Source organism: Protopterus annectens, chromosome 2.part1 (assembly GCF_019279795.1).
Source record: "Protopterus annectens isolate FY-2018-M chromosome 2.part1, PAN1.0, whole genome shotgun sequence".
NCBI lineage: Eukaryota > Metazoa > Chordata > Ceratodontiformes > Protopteridae > Protopterus > Protopterus annectens.
In genome coordinates, this window is record NC_056729.1 from 1,911,752,731 (window position 1) to 1,911,774,641 (window position 21,911).

At 38.2% G+C, this 21,911-nt stretch overlaps 1 protein-coding gene across 2 annotated transcripts in view; it reads right to left on the reverse strand.

The window, feature by feature from the left end:
- Positions 1–21,911, reverse strand: part of LOC122794810 (IgGFc-binding protein-like) — a 159,056-nt gene that overhangs the window by 14,968 nt on the left and 122,177 nt on the right. For both annotated transcript variants that reach the window (XM_044063421.1, XM_044063420.1), the window contains one exon: positions 16,390–16,484. In XM_044063421.1, the coding sequence (XP_043919356.1) occupies positions 16,390–16,484 (95 nt within the window). The remainder of the gene's footprint in view (positions 1–16,389; positions 16,485–21,911) is intronic.

Below are 21,911 nucleotides of genomic sequence, written 5' to 3' on the forward strand. Positions count from 1 at the left end.
GTGTGTGTGTGTGTGTGTGTGTGTGTGTGTGTGTGTGTGTATGTTTAGACATGTCACTTTTACAATGCAGCTGGTAAAGCTAAGCTAACAAAAAAATCACATCCATGGATAAAAACCTATACATGGCTACACGGTTTGAGTATAGTAATGACACACTTAGAGGGTTCGCCTATAGTATCTGACTGTTTCCAAAATATATGGTTATTTACATTTCCACATAAGAGTCTGCACAAACTTAAGGCATAACTTCACCAAGTTTAATAATTTTATGAAACTGGGGGGTTTCTTGCAGAAGCTTTTGCATCCCTGTAGTCATGATGCAGACATCAGAAATAACCAGTGATTACTTTGTCTGTATATGGGTGTAGCCACTCTTTCGCAGACAGCTGCTATGAATGTGAGACAACCCCTAAGCTCAGTCTTCAGGATTGAGGGACATGCATTGAGAACAGCTTCTTTTTGTAATAATTCTCTAATGAAGATGAGAAAGTTGTGTTCCTTTTATTACAAACTCATACAGTAGGTATGCAGATTCAGTTCTTGCTATGTCTGCAAGTAAAGCTAACAATCAACTTCATTTGTTTACCTGTCTAAGAATAACAGGTACTTCTGGTGCAATTTTCACTGTAGTGTACCCACATAGCAGCAACCTCTCTTTTATGGTGAGTCACTCAATCAAAATGTTTCACTTCACAGCAGAAACAACCACTGAGAGAAAACTTCTTTAGCATGCATCATCACAGAGCATATTATATGGAATAGCTGATATTGGAGAATCTGAGATATAAAGTAGCTGTTTATTCGATTTATTTATTTATTTTTTTTTACTTTGTGATTAGCATTGCCGCCTCACAGCAAGAGGTTCTCCAGTTCGATCCTCGGCAGGGGTGCCTTCTGTGTGGAGTCTGCATGTCCTCCCTGTGGTCGCGTGGGTTTCCTCCGGGTGCTCCGGTTTCTTCCCACATCCCAAAGACATGCTGCAGGTGGATCGGGCACTCTAAATTGACCCTAGGTGTGAGTGTGTGCATGTGTGTGCCTTCTGTAGAAGAGTGGGTGCCGGGCTGGCAACTCGACACTGTAAAACTCCACTGCAAGTCATGAGCGGACAGGTGATCTGCTGTGGCGACCCCTAACCGGTAAAAGCCGAAAGAAGAAGAAGAAGATTGTTGTATGTGTAATAAATCTTTTCAACAATACCATTTGACATTGACATTTTCAAATATAATGATTATTCCACATTGGTATACCATATTATACAAAAATTATGTTAATTTGATCTAAAACACATTTCATAAAAAAATAAGCAAACACAAATGACTGAAACACATATCATATAACATTTCATTTAACCTAAATATACCTCCAGAAATGTTTTTTATTCAAGGGGACTTCAGCAGCTTACTTAAATAAACAAACTTCACAGTCATATAACTGCAGAACAAAGATAAAGCTTGTCAAACACTGAATCACTGCTGTGAAAAAACAACTTCCTGAGATGAAAGTATAATATAAGAGAGGGTATTAGCAAAGTACAAATACAGGTCAAAGCTAATTTGCATTCAAATTCTTATGATCCAGAAGCACACCACCACTGCTTTTCTATATTCTTACACATTTTTCTGTCGAATGCGATTCACAGATTTGTGTTTTCAATTAAATGTTTCAGATCAATTCTGACAATGTTTTTTTTCCTCAACAAAATGTATCTTAGATCACACATACCTGCCATAGTACATATAACACAAATATTCAGCATTTACATCTTATTAGAATAGAAGAAAATATATTTGCATTTCTACTCAATCTCTATTCCAACAATATCATAACTCTCCTAAATTATTAAGCATTGTTATTCATTTTACAAGGCCCCCTTCATATTCTGCACACACTATATGTAGAATATGGATTAACCCTCTTCCTGTGACATTACAACCCCTACCTATCTAGTCACACAAGTTAGAGAACATAGTGCTTAATGCTAGCACCACCGCAGATGTTTCAGTACAATGCATTTTATCTCAGATAGTTACTGGCATACACTTAGTGCTACTATCCCTAATCCACTGCAGCTACAATTTCACCTGTTTCATCTGTCACTTTTGTCTCTTACCTTGTCTGCCCAAAGCTGAATGCTCACTTTAAATCCCCATGTTAGCCATTGTGCATCACTTTACAATTTTTACACCCAGATCCTCATTAAACTTTCTGTGCTCTTTGATGGAGTTTCATACCCCTGAATCCCTCCTCCAAAAAAAAAAAAAAACAAATGGAAAGGTCACAGAAAATAAGAGGACTCATAGATGTTACCAGTCAGAAGAATTTGAATATATTAGTCATCAGATGTGTGGCTTCATGACTGCATTTTTCTTTTGCTGTAGTTTTCCTTTACTAGCTGTATTTTTGCACTAGTTGTAGTTATGTGTGGGTTACCGCATTATATCTGAGAATTGGTTAATCTACATGGTCAGCATGGGTTTCATTTGTTAGAGTCACTATGTTAAGTGATCTAATTTTCATATAACTGTTTTATTGGATATACTAGCCTATGCATAATTGCTCTCCATGACTATATAGGCATGCCTAATAAGTGTTTAAGTGTTGGTTAAATAATGCATAGCCATTTATTTATTTATTTAGATACGGACATTTTATTACTGGAAAAGTCCGACTGGGTAGGAGCCCATTTCTAGAGGGGGCCTGGAGAGAAAGGCTCCAAAAAAAAAAAAAAATATATATATATATATATATATATATATATATATATATATATATAATCATTATTTTAGCTTTTAGTTTTCACTGTAACAGTCACATTTTTACTGCAGATATGATTAATGAGTGCTGCATCTTGATCTGGGAGGCAGTCTATTGCTTATATCAATTGTTTGCTTTCTATTCATGATTATGGTGTCTATTTCCCATTTTCTCTCATCCAACATTCCTTTATTTCTGACTTTCCTTATCTCTTGGCTTTTATTCTCTGCTTTTCTCCCATTGCAATCTAATTTCAAGGTGCCAGTAACACAGTTATAGTCCATGTAGGTGTAAATGACCTATAACATACCTCTCGGGACTATATTAAGAGAGACATGATGGAGCTCTTGGACTATATGTCCCATGTCAGTACGAGGCCAACACTGAGCAACATTTTACCCTCTCCAAGGATGATGCTGTAATATGAACAGAAGATAATTCACTTTAGTAATTGGCTTAGTGCTTGGTGTCATGCAATGGGAGTAAAATATTTGTCAGCCTGGGAAAATATGGTTGATAGATCAGGGATGGTTTGCACCTATTCTCACTAGGCTTTCAAATATCAGCTAAAACCTTCTCCACCCCAAGTCTGCCTTTTTTAGGCATTACAATATTGATAATCCTTCCAACATAGCAACACTAAATCACAAAAATCTAAAGGTGTTATGCCTCAGTTCCAGGTGTCTAACCAAGAAACTCCACACCCTACAAGGTCTCCTCACCTTGAAGAATGTAGTCATCTGTAGAGTTACTGAAACATGGCTTAAAAGCCATAGAGAGCACCTGGCAGTGCATTGCTGTTATACCTTCCACACATTTAGACCTGTCACTGCACATGAAGGGACAAAAAGTGGTGGTGTCTCAATTTTGTGAAAAACAAACACATCTAAGGGCTACCTTAAGCTTCATCACACCTAAGTTAACAAAGGCAAATTCCCATACCATACCATACCATACCATACCATACCATACCATACTATACCATACCATACCATGCCACACCATACCATACCACATGCTTGCAAACTACAAGTTCATAGGTTCATAGGTGTTTACTAGGCTAACAACCACAAAGGCCTTTTTAAGCCTAGCCATGCACCCCAAATCTCTGACAAGTTCTGATACCCTTGATAAGTGTAATCATGGGCCTGGGAGATGAACCATTTACAGGTTACCTGTGTCCATTAGAGAAATAGGCACTAAACCAGGGATGAATTTCTGGTCTCCCATTTAATTGTCCAAGTTGCACTTGAATTGGGTTAGGGAGGAACTCTGCTTCACATGGATGAGGAGCCTGTTCCATAGACAGGGTAGTCTCTGGGATAGATACCTAGCTTTACAGCAGGTTCTATTGATATCGCAGGCAAGGTTTAAGTCTTTAAACTGGGTAATTCTGGTGCCATTTGTTTTGTGGATATGCAGGAGTTCCATCAGAGTAGGATCTGACAATGCCCTGCATGCCAGGCATAGATCACCCCTCAAAAGCCTGTAGGCAACAGCATACAGTGATAGGGCCTTGAAGCGGTCTGCATAGAACACTTTACTTACTCCCTGTATTCTTTTATTGTTGAGGAACCTCTGTAGACATTCCAATTGTTGGATATGCCTAGTTAGGTACATACCAAAGGGGGCATTGTACTCAATGATAGATCTGATGAATGCCGAATACAGTGGAACAATGACTTCCTTGGACGTAGATGCCATACCTTTATTTATAAGTTGCAAAACATGGAATGATTTCCTCACCACTGTAGACACGTGGATGGTCAAAGGGTAGATTATGATGTATGTATGTCCATAAGTCCCTGACTACTGGGTCAATTCTAAGGGTTGTGTTGTCAATATGAGAGTTACCAGGGGTGGAAGACTTCCCAAAGGATACTATTGTGTATTTCTTGGCATTTGGTTTTAATCCATGGCTCTGACACCAGTTATTTGTCTGTGTTAGCCCCTCCTGGAGAACATTTGTTTCAGTGTGGGATTCAATAACAGCTCCTAATTTACAATCTTCTGCAAATTTAGTTAGCCAGAGACAACTGACATTGGTCTTGACTTATGAGAAGTAAATGCCTAAACAAAGTGGTCCAAGGACTGATCTCTGAGGGACTCCACTTGTTACTGGCCTCTTTGCAAAGGTAGACTCCCTAGTTCTAACTTCCTGGGTCATGTTTGTGAGCCAGTTGGCTATCCACTGGGTGACATATGGGTTTGCACCTAACCTCCTGAGTTTGTCAACAATGCTCAAGTGGAGTATTGTGTCAAATGATTTGGCCAGGTCAAGGTAGGCAGTGTGAATGATTTTTCCCTCATACATTGCTTTAATTCATCGACACATAAAGGTTGATGTGTGAAATGAGCGAATGACGTAAATGGCAAAATGGAGAACGCCGAACGTGATACCGGAAGCAACAGCGCCATACAGGTAAGATAAACCCAACTCAAAAAACCTAAACTGAAACACTTTTCTAAACGTTTTTGCGGGGGGGGCAAGCCACCCTGCACCACCCACACACCCCCTACTTAAATATACCAACTCCGAGACCAAACTACAGTGGGGAAAATGATTTATTTCCTCATCCCCATGATCACCCTGCTGGCTGAGGAAATGCGTTCGGCATTCTCCCTTTCGCCATTTATGTTGTTTGCTCATTTCATATATCGACCTTTATGTGTCGTTGTAAACGTATTCGCTTAATTCGTTTTTTGGGTTTCTAATATAGACCCACTATCTCTATTGATCATCTCCATGATAATTATTTCCATGGGTTTACATATAAGGCTAGTGAGATTTATGGTTCTGTAGCTTCCAGGGACTGCAGATGGTCCACTTTTGTGCAGAGGGATGACTATTGCCTTTTTCCATTCATGAGGTGTGAAGCTTCTTTGAGGAAAAAAAAAAGAACACTACACCAATGGGACTTGATAATATCCCAGGAAGCCTCCTTAATAGTATGAAATATGGCCATTCAGAGCCTCAGTCATATCCTGCAAATACGTTTTATGCAAAGCAAATAGAAGACTGGAAATTGTATGCTACATAAGGTCAGGCCATCCGTGGACCCATAAGCCTGACTGGTCTCAAGTGCAAGGCCATGGAAAGAGTTAATACGGACATAATAAATAACAACACCTGAAACCTTCAGATGCTGGATCTACCTCAGTTTGTTTTTGTCAGGGAAATGCTCTGCCTACTAAACTTGGTAGAATTCTTTGAGAAGGTCACCAAAGCAATGGATGAGGACAGAATAATGGGTACTGCTTAACCTGACCTGGCCAAAGCACACAACACAATTCCCCACTAGAGCATTATAGACAACCTCACTGAAGCAGGTATAAAGCCTTATTTCACCCATTCAATAGACAAATGGCTCACATATAGAATGTAAGAAGTTAAGATAGAGGAGTCTACCTCTACAAAAAGGCCAGTTGCTAGCGGAGTTTCTCAAAGCTTGGTGCTGGGACCACTCCTTTTTGGCATCTACTTCTCTGAATTCAAAGCTGATGTCAAAGGCCTCTTGCTGACAAAATTCACAGATTATTGCAAATTGGATGCCTTTAGAAGCAGTACTCAATCATAGCCTCCAAGCGGGCTTTGTGTCCAGCAAATGGAAGATTGCATCTGTTATACCACTACATAAGGGTAGGCCAACCATGGTCCCATAAGCCTGACTAGTCTCACATGCAAGGCCATGGAAAGAGTTATCATGGACTTAATTAATAATGACATATGTTTGATCCACCTCACTTTGGTTTTATCAAAGGAAGGTCATGCCTACTCATCCTGGTAGAATTCTTTGAGAATGTCAACAAAGCAATGGATCTGGACAAAACAATGCATATCATCTACCTAGACCTGGTCAAAAAATACAACACAGTTCACTACTGAGGTATTGTAGACAACCTTAATGAATTAGACAAGTAGCTCACAGATAGGACTCAGGAGTATACCTCAAAAAAAAAGGCTAGCCACTAGAGGAGTCATTTAGACCTTGTTGCTGGCACTGTTCTTTTTTATCATCTACTTTCTACTTCTCTGAATTCAAGGCTGATGTCAAAGACCACTAGCTGACCAAGTTCACATATGATTGCAAATTCTATGCAATTATTGAATCCCTCACAGACACAGACATCCTCTAAGAGGGTGTGATATACACTGATAACTGGTGCTGGAGTCATGCTCTTAAACTTAATGCTAAGAAGTGCATAGTCATCTCCTTAAGTAAGAAAGTGACCCCTGCAAATTACTATAACAATAGTACAACCCTAAGAGTAGATCCAGTAGTCACAGATTTGTGAATGCATGTAGTTAGTGCCTTGACTTTTGATTATCATACACCTACAGCTCTAAGAAAATCATTCCATGTTGCACAACTTATAAGCAAGGCTATGGCTTCCAGGTCCAAAGATGTCATTGTTCCATTTCACTCTACCTAATAAGACCAATTATTGAGTACAACGTACTCATAGGTATATACCTTCCCAGGTATATGCAACAAATGGAGCAAACACAGAGGCTCTTCACAAAAAAGAATACACTGTTTAGAACATAAATCCTATGTGGGGTACCTCAATACATTTCCCTTATAATGTAGTCTCCTACAGGCTACTGAGGCGACCTATGCCTGGCCTACAAAGTATCCTCTCATCCAGCCTTAATGAACTTGTTGCACATCCGCAATACAAATTGCACCAGAAACACCCAATCCAGGGTCCAAAACCTAGCCTGTGGCATAAATAGGGCATAATGCAAGGACAGATGTGTGTGTCAGAGGCTGTCCTGTACCTGGAATGGGCTTTTCAGCTATGCATAGCAAAGTTATTCCCTGCACTTATTCAAGCAAAACTTTGAACACTGGATGGAGAATTGCAAATTTACCCATGGCCTGGCACCTATGTCTCTATTAGAGGAAGCATGTAAATGCTTGACCACCCATGCCCACATTTTATGTACCCCCCCCTCACACACACACACACACACACACACACACACACACACACACACACACACACACACACACACACATAACTTACAGGACTAATACATTTCTAATATTTCTGGGAAGCATGGCTAGGCTTTAAAAAGTCCTTTAGGGATTTTAGCTTAGTGTTTTCTTATGGTCCTGTAATCCTATGAAACTGTGCCATCACCAGAAGCCATCCTTTAAGGGTATGTAAGACGCAAGGAAGAAAAGTGCTGGGGGGTTACATTTGAAGAAGTGGAATGGCAGTATTTATTTATTTATTTTACATTTGTTGAATGGGTTAGTCCAGCTCGGACAAAAATCCCTTTTTCAGTGGAGACCCGAGTAGAAAAACTTCACAAAAACATAGACACTTTTATGTAACTAAATTAACATAATATATAGTTATATAGACAGTAGTTACCAGTAGAGAAAAAAAAAGTTAGCTAAGTTTAAATTGAGTGACAAAATAGATTCAATAATCAGTATAGTACACCTGGTACTGTACAGAGTAAGAAAGAACAAATAGAATATTTACATCCTTCATCTTCCATTCAGCTGAACAGCAACAGTGGGCAGAAATAGCAAGGCACAATAATTTTTATTAGAGTCTATAGTAAATATGGAGGTATAAGGCAGAGAAGCTATTAGAAGAGGGAGTAGTGTAGAGAAGTGTAGTGGTAGAGAGAGGAAGTTGGGTGAAACAAGAATGAAAAAGGAAGGAAGGCAAGCTGAGAGAGACGAATAAGGTCAGTCACAGGGATGATTACACTGACATAGTCTTGTATTGCTTAGGTAGTTTTTTTACAGCATTTCTGAACTGGTGTTTAGGCTTAGTATTTCGAATGTCGAATGGAAGTTTATTCCATCTCTCTGCTGGGGAATAGTTGTAGAGGTTCTTGCCAATGTTAATCTTTGGCTTGTATATAGAAAGGAGATGTGCTGAGCTCCGAAGAGTTCTAGGTGGGGTGTAAGGGGAGATGATAGAGGTAATGCTGGGACAGAAAGACGGCTGGTGGAGTACAGAGTGAATTATCTGAAGTTGTGAGAGGAGAAGCTTGTGGGGAAGCTCTAACCAGTTTAGTTTCCTCAGTGCTAGCCAGTGGTGAGAATAGTACGGGTGTTTGGTAGCAAATTTGGCCACTTGTAAGTGGATTACAGTTTAGAGAGAAGTGTGGTTTGTAAGTTGGTGAGGTTTTGAGAGCTGTAAAGAAGGGTTGGTAGTAGGTAGGCATGTTATAGGACTGTCTTGGCTTTACTGGATACAAAGTTTTTGTTCCTGTAGAGGAGTCCAAGTTTTTGGTTGTTTTTTATGCAGGTCAAATTTCAGCTGGTCATCAATAATGACCCTGATTAGTCTGGTGTGAGTTTCAACTGTGAAGAGTGTGTTATTGTGGGAAGTGATAGAGAAATAAGATTTTAGATGATTGATTGCTTTAGGGATGAAGAGCAAGAGTTTAGTCTTCTTTGGGTTTAATATTAGATGGTTTTGGTTGAGCCAGTTTTCAATAGACAAAAAGAAGCTCTGAGTTGTAGTCTGTATACCAGAGAGGGTACCAGCTATGGTGATGACTGTGGAGTCATCAGCATATTGTACCAGTGATGACCGTGGTGTGTAGGTAGATAATCGATTGATAAAACTATTAAATAGTAGTGGGCCCAGAAATGAACCTTGGGAGACCCCCATATTTATAGGGAGTACTGGGGAGATAGCAGAAAGTCATTTAACTGATTGGAAAAGATTGCTGAGGTAGCTAGAAAACCAGGAGATAGTAGAGGTGGATAGGTTGAGTTCAAAGAGTTTGTTTACGAGGAGGGGGTGAGAGACGGTGTCAAAAGCTCTAGAGAGTTCAAGAAAGAGGCAAGAGACTAGTTTGTTCTGATCTCTGGCTTGCACAATGATGTTGATGAAGGAAATGAGGGCTGTAGAGGTACTGTGGCCAGGGTGAAAGCCATGTTGGGTGGGGGTGATTAGATTTTCTTGTATGATGTATTGCAGGACTTGTTTGTGTACACATTTTTCCAAAATCTTAGAGAGGGATGATAGGATTGCTATAGGCCTAAAGCTTGACAGTTCAGTAGAGCTGCCTCCTTTATGGTTGGGTAAGGTGTAGAATTTTTTTTTTCCAAATTGCAGGGACTTTGGCCTCAGTAATGGGTCAGTTAATGAGAAGAGAGATGGGGAGGGGAATGGAGTTGGCTGCTTTCTGAAGAAAGAGTGGAGGGGTGCAAGGTTTAAGTTTAAGATGCAGGGATTTAATGTGGTTGGTGGATACAGTATTTAGGGAGAAGGGTGAGGAGGTGTTAAAGGGTTTGAGAGGGTTGGTGGATGGGGTAGTGTCAGTGTTGGAATTAGGATGTTTGGTTAGTTTGCTAATGGAGTCTATAAAATAGGAGTTAAAATTTGTAGCAGTGAGAAGAGGAGTGTTTGTAGTGCTAGGTTGGGGAGAGGATGGGTTGCCTGGATGAAAGATTTGGCTAATTGTATGCCAGAACTTCTTTGGGTTGTTTAGGTGTGACTTAGGAGGGTTAGTGTAGTAGTTTCTCTTATCATTGGTGATGGCTTTTTTAGCAAGATTGCGTAGGTGTCTGTATTGTTGGAGGTGGGAGGGGAGTTTGGTTTTAGTCCAGAGCTTCCAGGTTTTATCCCTCTGATCCATTAGGGAGCTGGTGGAGTTTGTTAGCCAAGGGGATATAGCTGCTTTTATTCTAACATTGCGTGTGGGGGCTAGGGAGTTGAGAATGTTAAGGAATATGTTGTTAAATTCCATTACAGCTTTATTAAGGGGCAACTGGTGGAGGAATGACCAGTCGATAGCTGAGAGCTGGCTATTTAGTTTGTTACAATCAAAGTTTGTCAATTTGTGACATGCTTTTATCTTATGGGGTTTACACATGTGAGGATTAATGGTCACTAAGGGTATTGGGTAGGGTTTCTGGAAAGTGATATTTGTGGAGATGTGATACCAGAATCCAGTGAAGGACAGATGCCCTGTTGTCTTAATTGATATACAAGGCACATTCCTAAGCCAGCTTCACCCAGTTTAAAGTAACACCTATGTGTCAGCATGCCCTACTACCCTGAAGACATGAACTAGATAAAGAGGATAAGCAGTGGAAATGTCAGAAGGATGTTTGCAGATCATCTGCACACGGTTTGGTTTAATTTTGTCAATCAAATATAGTGGAAAGTGTTTACAGTATAGCCACATAGGCTACATGCTATTGCTTGCCTCCATTGCCTTTTGCTATTTCTTGGCTGCTTGTTATTACATTGACCAATTTTTTTCTGCATCAGTATTAACACATTAGCTTAGGCTATTCATGCTAGGGTTCCTATTACTTTGTCGAAACTATAAAACTTTGAACATTACAAGATCAAACTTGTATATTCGAAGTTTTATAATGTCAAACAACATAAAAAAAAATAAAATACAACAAAAAGAAACTAATCTTGTAAGCAGGGGGGCAAGCCACCCTGCACCCACCATACCCCTCGCTCTTTAAATATACCAACCCGAGATCACACTACAGTGCGGTAAAGGGAATTCCTGCTTATAAGAGTTAGTTTCTTTTCTTTTCTTTTTTTTTACTTAATCAAAGTTCTGAAACTTCGAACATAAGGTTTCGACCTTATGGTGTTCAGAGTTTCAGAATTTCGATAATGTAATAGGAACCCTTCATGCCAGCCTGGTCATTATATTTCACTTTTGGAAGGCGGTTCCCATTGCCATCTTTTTTAACGCCTTTACTGGATTAACATTTGTGATGGTTCCCATTGCCATCTTGAATGTATTCTCCACATATGAATATAGAGTCAAAGGCCATATCCTGCCAAACAGTTTGAAGGAACTTGTGTAACTTTCTGTATTGCTGGTTCAGTATATATTAGGAGCTGCTCTAGAATCCATTGCTATTATGGGCTGTGAATTTTTTCATACTGAGAAACTGTCACACTTTTTATATTTGCTTAATTTCTTCTGTAATATGCCGTATTTGATTGACTATGATTTAAGGGCATCTGTTTTTCAACAGTAAGGATGTTTGATGGGTGGTATCTCATCTCAGAACACACAACTGTTTCCTGCATGTAAATTTAGTACTCTTTACTGAATAGGTGTACTGATAATCTTGTGTGTTAGCAGAACAGAGATTGTTTCTTTTAAAACAATAGCATTTTTAAGTTTGTCATCCGTTTTGCCTAATACATTAAGATGTGTTATTCTTTTCTGTTTGGTAATGCAAAGTTAATAATGAAGTTTTAATAGTTAATGTGTTTATTACAGAATATATTGCAAAACTGTCTCATGGTTTTCATAGTCAGTGTCTGCACTCTGGTTGTAAACTGAGAGTCATTTTTTATGGGAATGTTTCTAATGTAATGTGCAAAGTGTGATACATACATATATATGCCATTTACAGCTTTCATTATATCTTGTGTCATTTATGAAAAACAGATATAGGTGCATAGGTAATAACTAGACAATTGGTTTGTGAGAATATTAAGAAACATATCTTCACATTCCTGTGGTAGATTTTACCCTTTATATTTTGAACATGACTAACCTAGAGATGCGCACAAAGGGATATAATGGGACACATACTTGTTGCCCCTAGCCATGAGGAACACACGTGCTAAACTGGGTGGGAATTTTCACTTTCCCTTCCACTTGATATCTATAAACATCCATCAGTCTTAATATTCTCACAAACCAATTGTCTAGTCCCTGCAGTAACCCTGACTAATTTTCAACCATTCCCTACTTCTATCTTCACACTGCCTCTGGATACACAATCGTACTCTGCGTACCCCATGGTATGCAGAAACTGTTACTAGTAAGATTAATATAACTTCCAGTATTTATTTAATCTATCAATGAACTGTAAAGTACCTCATATATCATGTTGCAAGATGACTTATATAATCCTTTATACTCATGCTTCTTAGTATTGTACTTCTTCTAGACTCCTTTTTTGTATCTGAATTTCCTCCTACTTTATTTGTTATACATCTGTATATTATATTTTGTGCTATGTGTGGAGCTTTTCTCCCAGGGCCTCTACTGAAAATGGAATATATCCAGTTAGACTAGCCCGGTCAACAAATGTAAAATAAAAAATGTGTATTTTGTGGTTTAGAGCTAGCCTCCTTTGCATATTAAATTCCAGGTTTTGAAGCAAGCCATCTTTCTTCAGTTCCAAAATGACAATAAAAACTTCACTAATAACCTTAGATGGTATGTTCATCTTCATACTCTCCTGATATTAAACATTCATCATCAGAAAAAAAACCTTTTTAGCCACAGTTTATTCCATGTGCATCTCTTGTCATCCTGTCTTTGATCTGAAGATAACCCTGACAAATTAATCATAACTCACTCCTACTCTTTTTAAAACACGCGTCTTTCTGAATAATATTGTTCCAGCACTTTACACTCCTCAGTTCTTAAGTAGTGATATCTCTTAATTTCATATCCATCTTTTAAGGGCTAGTGTTCTTTCACACTCCCTATACAGCTTTTTTATATCTTAGTGCATCTTTTATTTAGATGTGATAACCCCCCATTCCATTAAATAGTTATGAACCTGAACACATCCCTTCATTAACGTATTTATTCCTCTGATTATAGGAAGCTTTCCCCCATAGTTTACTTACAAAAACATATCTATACTTCTCTGAGATGTATGGACAAAATTTGCACCTGGCTAAGGTTCCCTAATGTGACACCTTACTGTAGTTCTCAGGGCGCCTCTCCTTCATATTCTTAAACTTCCATTCTCCTTTACGTAATGCTCAAATCCCCAAGGATCAGTGAATGAATAAATAAATAAATAAATAAATAAATGAATAAATAAATAAATAAATAAATAAATAAATAAATAAATAAATAAATAAATAAATGAATGAATGAATAAATAAATAAATAATTATACTTCCGTTATTCTCTTTTTTTGTATTTATAGTAGTCCCCCACATCCAGTATATTCATTTGCTAAGTTCCCTATCCCCCCTTCTCTCCCACTGGACATTTTGTTCTCTCTTATTAGGCTTATATTGTCATCTGCCTCCCATGACCTTTTATTAGGTCAGATTCTGTTAATTGCTTGACATTTTCATGAAGAGAAATCAGCATTTTTCAAAACAGTTTTAGAAAAAAAAAAAAAGATGTCTATAATAAAAGATCTCAGTTGCTTCTTCTAAATGGTATTCCGTCATTTTGACTACTTACTTGCCTTATACTAACATGAAACCAAACAGAGGCTTGCTTCCAGAAATACTAATGGAAGTGAATAACTTACTTATCTCTCACTTTTGATGGATATTTAGACAAAAAGCTAGGACATGTTACTTTGTTCTGCACATTATCAGCATGTTATTTAACAATGAAGTATAAATTTAAGGATATTACCTATTTATTTATTTTTTAATACTCTCCCCCTCCCAACTCAAGCAAAGCCTTGCTGTGTTCCCAGTTGCCTACACTCAGTCATAATTAGATCCCCAAAGTACTCCTTTTAGAATTCCCAGGCTGTAGCCCTTTGCCAGATGGGTCCACCATACCAGTTGGCTTTTTTGCTCAAATATTCTGACCAAAGCCAAAAATAATAGGGGGACAAAGGTTCAAAATTAGAAACAATTTTAAAATATTATGCTAATTAACTTAAAAACTTAACAGAACAACAGATGTTGCAATAGTATGTTTTTTCTAAACAACAAGATGAAATTATAATGTCTGGCATTACTGACTGAATAATCATCATACATTTTCTAGAATATCTAAAGAAATTATGAGGGTTAGAGGGAAAATCTGAGGCAGACTCAGGGGCATTCTGAAAATTCAGGGACAGGTGAGAGGCATGAGGTCTTCCAAGTACTCATAGATTCTTAGGAGATTACTAGGCTAATGGCTCAAGAGCCATTACAACCCTAGCCAGTTTTATACAGATTTTACCTAATTTGCTATCCCTAGGGAATTGATAACAAGGGACAGCAAGCAGAGTTTTGAATATTTTTACACACTGCATCTGTCCATAAGTGACATGCCCCCCCCCCACCCCTGGACGAGTGAATTTGTGATTTTCCATCTATTGGCCCAGATTGCTCTTGAAGATGATTAGAGATGGGGTCTGCTTCATGTGAATGGGAAGCCTATTCCAGAGGATGGGCAATGTCTAGGACTCCTATCTGTCTCTCCAGCATGATCTATTCATGGCAGAGATTAGGTTTAGATCTTTGGAGCGGGTAACTCTTGGCAGTTAGTTCTGCAAATATGCAACATTTCCATCAGGGGTGGTTAAGAGCCGGCCTCACAGCTTAGGTACAGATCACCCCTCAGTAATTGGTAGGAAAGTGAATACAGTAATAAGGCCTCTAATTGGTCCATATATGACATGTCAGTAATACCCTGTATAATTTTGTTGAGAAACCTTTAAGGATGCTCCAACTTTAAGGATGCATTGTACTCAGTTATTGGTCTGATGAAGACCAAGAGCAGTGGTACTATGACATCCTTATATCTGGATGCAATGCCCTTACTTATAAGCTAAGCCACACAGAAGGATTTCCACACCTCCATGGACACATAGTGGTGAAAGTTCAGATTACTATCTTTCTGAGTATCCAGATCTCTCACCACTGAGTCCATTCTTAGTGGGCTGCAATCACTGTTGTAATTTGCAGGGGTATTTGATTTCCCAAAGAGTATTATTATGCACTTATTCACATGTAGTTTGAGACCATGGCTCTGACATGAATCATTAGTCTTTGTCAGACCGTTCTGTAGGATATCAACATCATCTGTGGAGTCAATTATTGCCCCTAGCTTGTAGTCATCACAAACATGGACAGCCAAAGGCCATTTACATTTGCCTTGACATCTGAGAAGCATATCCCAAACAGGAGGGGGCCCAGCTCTGAAACCTGTGGTACTCTACTGGCAATTTGCCTCTTGCTGGATGTGGACTTCCCCCACTCTAATCAAATGTTTACTATCCATGAGCAATTTGGCTATCCATCCAGTGACATAGAGGTTTATGCCCAATTTTGTGAGTTTATCTATAATATTCCAGTGTGGTATTGTGACAAATGCCTTGGTGAGGACAAATTACTTAGGAAGTTGACATGAATGATAACTCACCACTAAGCCTAGGTAGCAAGGAATTTGATGGGGAGCAGTGACCATGGATCCTGGGAGTGGACACTCATGTGGTGGCCTTTCATCTACCATAGCTATGGCTGTGGTTACTACAGTGATATGTTATCATTGCTACCTTGCATTGCCATGAAATAGCCTATGAGGTCTCCCATAGACATAGCAGAGATATTGGGTTTCTCCATACTACACAGCCCTCCCAGGATAGGTTAGCTGCTTGTTGTCTGCTTCATCCTAGGCCCACCCCAAGCAGCTCTATCACCCACCCAAGTACATTCCTGTCCTCGAGTTACCAGCTGCACATTTTCAAGGAAGCGCTGGTTAAATGTGTTCTTTTTTGAAGGGGAAAATATCAGTGGGCCTTGTAAAAGCATCTTACAAATGCAAATATGAAAGAAATCCAGTAATACACATCAGCTACTTTCATTCTTACTTCCTTATATTGCTTTCAACATTTTACATATCTGGAAGGCTGCAGTTTGTAAACTAATCCCTGACAATTTAGTAAAATAAATACTTACTTTATTTTCCAGTGCCTTTGCAATAGCGGCGGGATCAATTAAGTTTCTTCCAATTACATCCACAAAAGCTTGTGCAATGACAGTGGTTCTTTTTCCTAAGGAGGGAAGTAGATGTATATTTTCAGAATCCTACTGTTTTAATAGACAAAACAAAGCACTGCTAGAAACATATCAACATGTTATAATGAAAGGAGTTATTTATTTATTTTTTTTTACTTTTCATATGCATGAATTTCCATCATATATTTCAACCTCTTAGCACAAGAAATCTTGACAAAGCCTAAACTAATAGCAATAATTCTAGCTATAGAAACTTGATAGAATAAATTATTTCTGTTAGCATGCATTTTCTGAAAGATATGGAGTCTGAAACTGAAATGCATGTCATAAATTAGTAACTTCAATCTTCAGTGATTTGTCAGAAATCCAAATATGAGGCAAAAATCTGGACAGTTGAGAGGTATGATTTTTAACGGTAGCTTATCTTCTGCTGAGTCTTTGTATTTTTGTTGTTTGTGTAAATCAAATAGTTAAAACTGAAAAACTGAATTATCTTTTAAAAGTAATACAGCAGAGGTGTGTTAGTCCCCCCCCCCCCGAAAAAGAAGAGCTTCAGAGACTACTGTCATGCTAATTTTGAAGTAACTACAATGCAATATGCATCTACACATTAGGCATTAACTATGCTGTCCAATAAAATAATGATGTTTACAGAAACGTAGCTTTTAAAATATATATATATATATATATATATATATATGTGTATATATATATATATATATATATATATATATGTATATGAGTTCCGTTCAGAAGCTCGAAATACTGAAATCTTGAATTTCAGTATTTCCAGACAAGAAGCTGAATCCACATAATAGCGAAAGTTTAGAAGCATGAAATTCAAATCCTCGAATACTGGAGGTTTTGAATTTCATGCTTCTAAAGTTCCGCTATGGTTATGTATTCGGGTAAGTGTGTGTGTGTGTGTGTGTGTGTGTGTGTGTGTGTGTGTGTGTGTGTGTGTGTGTGTGTGTGTGTGTGTGTTAAGGGGTTTGGGTAGGGACTGTGGTGTATGTCACTGTGTTTTGTTGCTGTGATGTGTGTGTGGGAAGAGAAAGTAGCTTGTGTGGTGGTGTTTGTGTGTGTTTGTATGCAGTGCGACCTCGGAGTGAGAATATTTAAATAGGGGGGTGCAGGGTGGCTTGCCCCCCTGCTTTCATGTAGTAGAGTGATTATATATATATATATATATATATATATATATATATATATATATATATTGGACAGTGGATGTGCTATCCATGCAGCATTCCTTGACCTGAATAAGGCTTCTGATGTCATACCACACTATAATACAACAAGCAAGCTGAATGTATTCAAAGTTGACCCTACATAGTTAAGATTGAAAACTGGTAGAAAGACTGAACCCATGCAGTAGGGGTGACAGGTGTATCCTCAATAGGCATGAATCTGTGTGGGTCTGCTACTGTTTGGCATCTACTTGACAGACCTACAAATTGCAAATGGAGATCTCTGGCTAGCCAGTTTTATGGCTGACTACAAACTTGGTGTCATCATCAAGTACACCTCTGATGCATAAAACTTCCAGCTGGAACTCACACGTCAACAACTGTACAAAACATGGGTTAAACTAAATGCTAAAATGTGTAATATCACTGCATTTGGTGGGCAATCCCTTTATCCATCTAATATTGCAGACAGTTACCCCATGTCAAATTGAAATACTGGTAAGAGACACTGGAGCATAGGTAGATAATTTGCTTTATTTAATATGTTGCAACAGTGGTTAGGAAATCTTTTTGCCTGGAGCAGCTGATTGCAAAAAAGTATTTCATTTAGATCCAAGGAAGTACTTATCCCCTCTATACTCCACATTGATCATACATATTATTGAATACAGTGCCCCTTTTGGGATGAATTATACTAGGCATACCATGCAAATGGAAACACATCAGAGGTTCCAAGTTATAAAAGGTCACAGGCTTACAAAAATAAGAGCTACAAAGTGAGGATTGAAGTACTGTCCTTTTATTTGGTGTCCTATAGACTTTTTAGGGGTGATCTGTTTCTTGAGTTTCAGCCAATAGGAATCCAGTAATCTAAGACAGCTTATGCCTTCCCAAATTAAACAGTACCACTAATGCTCGAACCAAGAATCTAAACTTGCTTTAGTAAATAAGCAAAGTACAGTGGAAAGGCAGGGTTTGTATGCACCACCAGTCCCTTTTCTGGAGCAATTGTTAACTGCAAATTTCTTCCTTCAGAAAGGAGACAGCAGGACGTGTGTCCACAAATACACTTTTGGTATGACTGGTCATTCTCTTTGAAAAAGGAAATAAGGTGTACGGGCTGGTACTCCCAAGATATAAAGGGCTTCTGGGCCCAGTTCTCTTATAATTTATATGATTCAGTGATTCTATTATTATAAATGTTAGTTAGAATAGGGGATGCATAGAGTAGACTCGGGAGTAAGAGAGATTCAGCAGGATGTAGATGTGCTCCTGGTGTTAGATATGGTCTGATTTTATATTGATTTTATATAACATGTCACTTCTTATTTTTTTTAACCACTATATAGTTGACCCTTTTGTCAAACTTTGGGGGATCTGTGATTACTCATAGTAGCTTGCCTTTGCTCACCTGTTCAAGAACTATTTTTTTGGGGGGGATATTACTTTATCTGGTCTAATTTAGAAGTGTGTATTATAAGTAAATAGTGTTTTTTATTTGGACATTTGCTATTATTTGAGAATGTGTGAGCCATTGTTCTAGTTTATTAATGGCAAGTTGTAGTTATACATAAACTTGAGCAGGGGAGTCAGTGGTTCAACTGAAGGTGGAGGTGTCAGCATATTGTATAATGGTTCCATTTTCAACTATTTGTGTATGTTGTTGATACATTTATTGAATAATAATGCACCATGAATGACACCTTGATGATACTCTACAGTAATGAGAATGGATATTGAATAAATGTATTCCTGTTTTACTGACTAGGATTCATTACAGGTGTAACTTTTGAACCATACAAATGTTGAGCTGATCCTATTTAGTTGGGAAAGTCTGTTAAATAGGAGGTTATAGGAGACTGAGTGAAATGCTTTTGATAAGTCTAGGAAAACTGAAGCAGTAAAAGTATTTTGATACAGATGAGAATTTCTTGTATTTAAGAAGATTAAAGAACTGAACAAGATTGATGAGGTGAGGTTTTAGGCAGGGAAAAATAGTTATGTGTTGTATCTATTATGCATCCTGAACTAAACCATGATGTGTTGGTTTAAAGAGGGTATTATTAGGTAAGTAACTTAAGAAATATGGGTTCCTATCATGCAATCGAAAATCCCTTTAGGCGAATACGAAGACATCAAACCGTATTGCGTGAAGTAAGTAAACCCCGAATGGTCAAAACCGCAAATTTCGAAATGTTGATTTGTTTTGGTTGGCCCATCTGTGGTATAGCTCCGTAAGGTAAGTGTGCGATAAATAGGACTTTAGTGTTAGGATTTGGGTTAAGGTAAGTTCATAGATAGGTACTGTATGCAAGAGTTAGTGTAGTGTTAGGTGTAGGTTTTTTTTAAGTGTATGTATTATTTATTTTGTTTAGGTGTATGTCTGTAGGGGATGTGTGCGGTAGTTAAGGACCTTAGGGTTAGAGAGGGGTTAAGCAGAGTGCATAGATAGTTGTGTATGTGGGGTTTAGTGTAGTGCTGGAGGTAGGGTTTTGGTGCTTTTATTTTGTTTAGGTGTATGTCTGTAGGGGATGTGTGCGGTAGTTACGGACCTTAGGGTTAGGGAGGGGTTAAGCAGAGTGCATAGATAGTTGTGTTTGTGGGGTTTAGTGTAGTGTAGGAGGTAGGGTTTTGGTGCTTTAGTTTAGGTTAGATGTAGGGTTTGGATAGTGTATGTATGTGGTTTATTTATTTTGTTTGGGTAGGTAGTATGTAGCGGGAGGTGGGGTTGGCCGACTATGACAGTTCGATATTTTTTTTGCGGTTTAGTGCGTTCGAGATTTTTGTGGTTTGCAGTATAGGGGTCGATGTTTTGGTATTTGCTCATAGGGTTTTTCGCTTTAATAATACAGACCCAAGAAATATTACAGTTTCCAAGAATTACAGAAATAGTTGCTAATACTATGAAGTCATTGTGCTTGAACTAAACTAGTAAAGTGTGCAATACTTATGGAAGGCAGGGTACAACACTTACAGAAGGTAGAGATGTCCAAAAATGTGTCTAAACTTGTAAAAGGTATCTTTGTACGTCAGGATAAATTTAATCTGAATCATATGTAATTATTTTTGTGACCTGTTCAGTTCCTTAAACTGGCACGTCACAACTTTTTGGTGAGAAATATCTAGAGACAATAAAGAAAGTACAATATACAATAGGCACATTAGTGAAAAGGAGGACGTTATTACAATATATTAAAGTATATATATATATATATATATATATATATATATATATATATATATATATATATATATATATATATATATATATACATTTTTTTTTTTGAGGTCAGGGGACCATCTTTATTTGATCATTTGAGTATACTTTAATAAGTGTACATATGTATACCCTTAGAAAAAAAAAGAAATTATCTAATTATACTCTTATTGTAGGTAGCTGATAGGTAGTGTTAACAAGTGGGAGACTATAAAATTTAGGGGATGAAATTTGAAGTGGGCTTATGTGGTATTAGCCTGGCTTGGTGCAGGAGCAGAGCCAGTTGTTAGTGATGTGGTCTTTGAGCAGAGTTTTGAATTGGTGTAGGTTAGTAGCATTTAGGATGCATTAAGGAATTGAGTTCCAAAGTTTAGAAATATGATGGGACTAGAGGGCGTCCCCGGCTTTGTTGTTGGTTTTGGATACTTGGAAGAGTGTTTTGTGTGAGGATCGGAATTGCTGAGTGTTGGTATATGGTTGGAGTAATTGTTGTAGGGCTGGGGTTCTGTTTGGCTGGTATATTAGTTGGTGAGTAAAGACAAGTTGGGTATAGGTTAGTTGTTGTGGGAATTCTAGCCAATTTATTTGTTGTGGGGCAGAGCACTGGTGGGACTTATATGGAGAGCTAGTGGCAAACTTGGCTGTATTATTGTAGGCTGATTCAAGTTTGGTAATGTCAGTTTTAAGGTTTGTAAAGATGGGAGAAGCACAGAGAACAGTAGATAAGAGATGAGTCCTGGCGATGCTTAGTCTAGAATGGCTAGTTAGGAAAGGATTAATTTGATAAAGAGAGCCTAGTTTGATGTGTGTTTATTAATGGATTGAGAGAGGTGTAGGTCAAATTTTAATTTGCTATCAGTTGTGACACCTAGTAATTTGGTATGTGAGCTGGTGTTTATGATTGTGTTGTTGGAGGAGTGGATTTCAAAAGTGGCTGAGGGACTGGATGTTTTGGTGGGGAGAAAGAACATGAGTTTGGTCTTGTTTGGGTTCAGTATGAGTTTAGTGTTAGTTAGCCAGGATTCTACTTCTAGGAAGGATTGTTGTGTTATAGC